The sequence below is a fragment of the Aulostomus chinensis genome, chromosome 24 (genome assembly GCF_037954235.1).
Source record: "Aulostomus chinensis isolate RoL2024-O1b breed Wild chromosome 24, RoL_Achi_v1.0, whole genome shotgun sequence".
Classification (NCBI taxonomy): domain Eukaryota; kingdom Metazoa; phylum Chordata; class Actinopteri; order Syngnathiformes; family Aulostomidae; genus Aulostomus; species Aulostomus chinensis.
In genome coordinates, this window is record NC_141343.1 from 17,465,001 (window position 1) to 17,470,000 (window position 5,000).

Sequence of the window (5,000 nt, forward strand, 5' to 3'; positions counted from 1 at the left end):
ATCTATCTATCTATCTATCATCTATCTATCATCTATCTATCTATCATCTATCCATCATCTATCTATCATCCATCTATCTATCTATCTATCTATCATCTATCCATCATCTATCTATCATCCATCTATCTATCATCTATCCATCATCTATCTATCATCCATCTATCTATCTATCTATCTATCATCTATCTATCATCTATCATCTATCATCTATCTATCATCTATCTATCATCTATCATCTATCTATCTATCATCTATCTATCATCTATCATCTATCTATCTATCATCTATCTATCATCTATCATCTATCTATCTATCATCTATCTATCATCTATCATCTATCTATCTATCATCTATCTATCTATCTATCATCTATCTATCATCTATCTATCATCTATCTATCTATCATCTATCATCTATCTATCATCTATCTATCTATCTATCATCTATCTATCATCTATCATCTATCTATCTATCTATCATCTATCTATCTATCTATCTATCATCTATCCATCATCTATCTATCATCCATCTATCTATCTATCTATCTATCATCTATCCATCATCTATCTATCATCCATCTATCTATCATCTATCCATCATCTATCTATCATCCATCTATCTATCTATCTATCTATCTATCTATCTATCTATCTATCTATCATCCATCTATCTATCTATCTATCATCCATCTATCTATCTTTCTATCTATCTATCTATCTATCATCCATCTATAAATCCATCTTTCTTTTTCATTCCAAAATTTAAGACTTTCAAACATTAGCATGGTGGGTTTGTTCTGCTGTCACACCAACACCTGAGCCCTGTGTGGGGGGGGGAGCTGCCTCTCACAGCTGTGCTAGTATTCAGTCCTGTCACGAACCTCTCAAACACACTCGTCTCTCCTGTTCTGGCTCAGTTCTGTGGCGGTGAGGCCGCCACGCTTGTGTCAGGTGACTTCCTGTCGTCTTGGGTCTCATAACTTGTTCCCATACTTTGATTCGTGTGTGGTCACACCTCATGGCGTGATGTCATGGTGCTGATCAGGTTTGTGGTGATGTCATGTTCCCAACCTACAACCGCGAATGTAGCAAATATCAGAAATCACACCCAGTGTTGGTCCAGTCAGTTGGTGTGTGTGTGTGAGACAGAGAGAGAGAGAGCTGCCTCTCACAGCTGTGGTCCTACTCCACCCTCTCCTGTCGCTGGCGCTCATCTCAGGTCAGGATGTTCTCTCCCCACTGCTGTGGTGGACCAGCAGTCAGCAGTCCTGGCGAGGCTGCGGCGCTCAGAGGAGTCCATCAGATGGACGCTCGCCTGTTGAAGCTGCGCGTGAATAGTGGCGGCAGCCGGTGGCGGTGTCACTGCCACATAGACAATGTCGATGAAATGGCTTTATTTTAGAGGAGATTTTTTGGTAGAAAACTTGTAAAACTTGACTTGTAACTACTCAGAAATCAGTGAAAAGGAAGAAGGCAAAAGGTTCCATCGAAGTCGGCGAGTGAGATGTTCAAGTTTGCTGTTCCTGATTCTGGAGACTTTTGCAGCAACCCTGAGACTCGCTTCTCATTTATAGTCAGTTCCTCTGAGCGTACGGGACGTAAGCGGCCGCCTCACGCCAGCACAGCACAACACTGGTAACATCAGCAACCCTCCTCCCTCCCGCCTCCTCCCACCCACCACCCTGTCCTGCTCAACACTGTGACATGAGTCTCCACCTGACCCACAGAACCTCACCCGGGTGGCTCAGGAGCTCGTGGGATGCATGGAGCTCGGTTCTAAAAGGCTGCAAGAATCCACGTGATGTCGTTGGGGTGAAATCAAGATGCAGTTTAATGTGTAAAGAAGAGTGATGAAACGTCAGCAGCAGCAGCATCGCGTCTACGTGAACACACAACACACAAACAGAGAAAGGAGTAGTTCACCATGAAGCGCAACTGACGGAACGTCCAGGTGGTCATGGGACGCCACCGAACCTTGCTTGGGTGTTCTACTGTTGTCTTTGAACTGGGAAGGAATCGGGGCGACGGCGTCTCTGTGTGACATTCAGTATCATTCCCATTGTAACAGAAGTACGCAGAACATCACAAATAAGCAGGGCGCCACTGGAGAACGTGTAACCAACGGACATGAAAACATCCCATCATGTTCACACCAGATGTGACCGGTGCGCAAAGATTGCACGCTACGTTGCAATTTGAATTTTAAAAAAAAGATTCCTGATGAAAATCCCTGTGTTTTGCAGTGAGAGCCCATCAGCATCGCGGCGCCGGGGCTTCAGCTCTCGGCCGTAGACCTGAAAGTCTATTCATCACGCTCAAAACAAGTGCCGCCGTGTCACAAGACATCTGTGATGGCGTAAGTTGGCAGCGGCGGATCGTGAGCCCTGAGCTCCTGGGGGTCAAATGGCAAATTGTGCTAGCTAGCTGGTAGCAAGGCATGCTAGTTTTCACAGTCCTCCGTCAACTACAGCGTAGCTTGGTGAAGCAACATTTTTGATAAAACAAGGACAGCATTGTGGGCTAATCCTCCTCAACACTACATGAACAGTAGAACCCGTCTCCTCGTATATACTCTCCTCTCCTGAGAAATGGACGTCAGTTTGGTTCGTGGTTACGGCTTCAGATGGACAAAGGACAGGTCACAAACACGTTAAACATTCAGGCATCACATGTAAAGGCTGATCTGTGACTTGAGGCTTCAGGCCGGGTTGAGGAGAAGATCGTGGTTCAGGGACCCTGGAAGGGACAAGCTGAGCTCTCCCTCCGTCTTAATGGTGACGTGTCTTGTCGTCTTGGCGTTGGGGCTAACATCCTTAGGGACCAGAGACGTCTTTTTCCCCTCTAGCCAGTATGTTACCATGTCGCCTTTCCCCTAATGGAGAGGACAGATAGGATTGTTAGTGGGCAGCTCCCAGTGCTCCCAGCAAGCAGAGCAGTGGAGGCAGCTGACTCACCTTGACCTGCAGCATTCCTCTACACTCCAGCACGTAGCCACCGATCTCCTCCAGCAGGTAGAACACGCTGGAGCTGCACTGGATCTTCAGCGCTGTGGAGGTTAGCATGACGGTTCAGACTGGGACATAATGGAGACATAGTCCAAAAACCACTGCTGACATCACTCCACTTGCTCTAGGGTTAGGGTCAGGATAACCAAACACTGATGGAGGGATTGGGATGATTTTTGGAGGGAAGGTAGCTGATAGCACCTTCCTGCAATCTTTTGCAGAGGGCGGAGCCAGGGAAGAGCTTGGTGTGGTTAGGACAGGATTTACATCAAATACCCGAGTTTAGAAGTCAGTGTCCCGAACTCATGAACTGAGAAGTGTATTTAACAAGTGTCCAAAACTCCCAACATTTGAAATGAAGAATCTTTTTCATAAGTAGTTCTCTTTTCCCCCCTCATAGTTTTAGCTAACTTGCTGTTATAAAACCAACAAAATGTCAACGGGTGCAACAACGGTTCATGGCCAACACTTGTTGGTCGACAGAGAGACAGAAAAACATGGAGAAGATGGTGTATTGGCCTTTCACAAATCTGTTATGGGGCGGCCCGGTGGAGCAGTGGTCCTCCCTGTGGCCCCCAGCAAGAAGGTTGTGGGTGGAGCCCCGGCTGCAGCACGGGGTCTTTCTGGGTGAGTCTCCATGTTCTCCCTGTTCCTGCTGGGTTCTCTCTGGTACTCCAGCTTCCTCCACAGTCCAAAGACATCAAGAGGGACCAGGTTAATACAGACTCTAAATTGACCGTAGGCGTGGCTGGGAGAGCCAATGGTTGTCTGTCTCTATGTGTTGGCCCTGCCATGGACTGGTGACCTGTCCAGGGGGAAGGCTGCTGGGATAGGCTCCACCCCCACCACCCTGAACAGGAGGAGAGGGAGAACATGGAGGGATCTCTGTTACATGGAAGTTTAGGTGTTACCCAGGCTGGTGGACTCCATCCTTGAGGCTGTGTTGACCGTGTCACCAAACAGGCAGTAGCGAGGCATCTTTGTCCCCACGACCCCAGCCACTACCGGACCTGAGCACAGATGCGGGGCAGATTTAGGACCTGGCTCATAGGTTTTCTGGCTGCTTTTTCTGCATGTGTGAACGTACCAGAGTGTATGCCAGCTCGTATCTGCAGCTGTGTGTTGGGTTTGTGGGGGATCCTGAAGGTGCGGCAGACACCCACCAAGTCCAGAGCCATGCTGGCGATCTCAGAGGCGTGAAAGATACCGTTCTCTCGAGGGATGCCAGACACCACCATGTCTTCACAAGAACAGTGATGCAACACTTCATTCATCAGCTTATGTTGGCAGCTGAAGCTACTGGCTGTTGCTGCAACACTTACAGGCGTCTCCGATGGTTTCCACCTTGTACACATCATAGTTGTCAATTATGTCATCAAATGTGGTGTAGAGTTTGTTAAGGAAGTCCACGACTTGATAGGGAGTGCTGCTGCTGGACAGCTGGGTGAAACCCACGATGTCACTGCACACACGCACACAGGTTCAGCCCGTCAAAGTCACATGTTCGGGAAGTCACTTCTTGACGCTCTTACCTGAAGAACACAGTGGCGCTAACGTAGCTCTGAGCCTGTGATGGTTTCCCCTGACGCAGGTCGTCAGCTACCTGCCGAGGAAGCATACCTGCATAACGGGGGCACACACGAGATCCACATTGTTATGATTCAGCTTCTCCTCCTTTGAGTACGTTCTCCTAATGTTGGTGCCTGATTATTGTTTAGTTTAGCCAGTCGACTGATTGTATTTTGGCCATTTAGCAACAGGATGACTTTACAGCTCAAAATGAGAGACTTGTAACGTTTATCTTCTTAACGCAGCTATCAGAGAGTGAGGAAAGTTGAATCGTCCGCCTTAACAGATATTGCATCAATTTGCTTTTAACTGTTGGTGATCAGAAAGGTTACAGTCCTTTGTGATTGGTTGGTTTCTGCAATACAGGAAGTGATGGTGAATATTCACCAGCATGCAGATGATACAGTTGTTTACATGGAATTTGAAC

The 5,000-nt window shown here is 47.3% G+C and overlaps 1 protein-coding gene and 1 long non-coding RNA gene across 2 annotated transcripts in view; one reads left to right on the forward strand and one right to left on the reverse strand.

Moving 5' to 3' along the window:
* Positions 1 to 5,000, forward strand: part of LOC147239021 (uncharacterized) — a 20,717-nt gene that overhangs the window by 9,113 nt on the left and 6,604 nt on the right. The window lies entirely within an intron of this gene.
* The window catches only part of LOC147239022 (atrial natriuretic peptide receptor 1), a 12,068-nt gene continuing 9,050 nt past the window's right edge, over positions 1,983 to 5,000 (reverse strand). Inside the window, exons 19-24 of the mRNA XM_086196784.1 lie at positions 4,537 to 4,624; positions 4,327 to 4,466; positions 4,092 to 4,244; positions 3,916 to 4,014; positions 2,954 to 3,045; positions 1,983 to 2,871 (exon numbers count right to left, since the gene is read on the reverse strand). Coding sequence (XP_086052910.1) covers positions 2,698 to 2,871; positions 2,954 to 3,045; positions 3,916 to 4,014; positions 4,092 to 4,244; positions 4,327 to 4,466; positions 4,537 to 4,624 — 746 coding nt within the window. The 3' untranslated portion in view covers positions 1,983 to 2,697. The remainder of the gene's footprint in view (positions 2,872 to 2,953; positions 3,046 to 3,915; positions 4,015 to 4,091; positions 4,245 to 4,326; positions 4,467 to 4,536; positions 4,625 to 5,000) is intronic.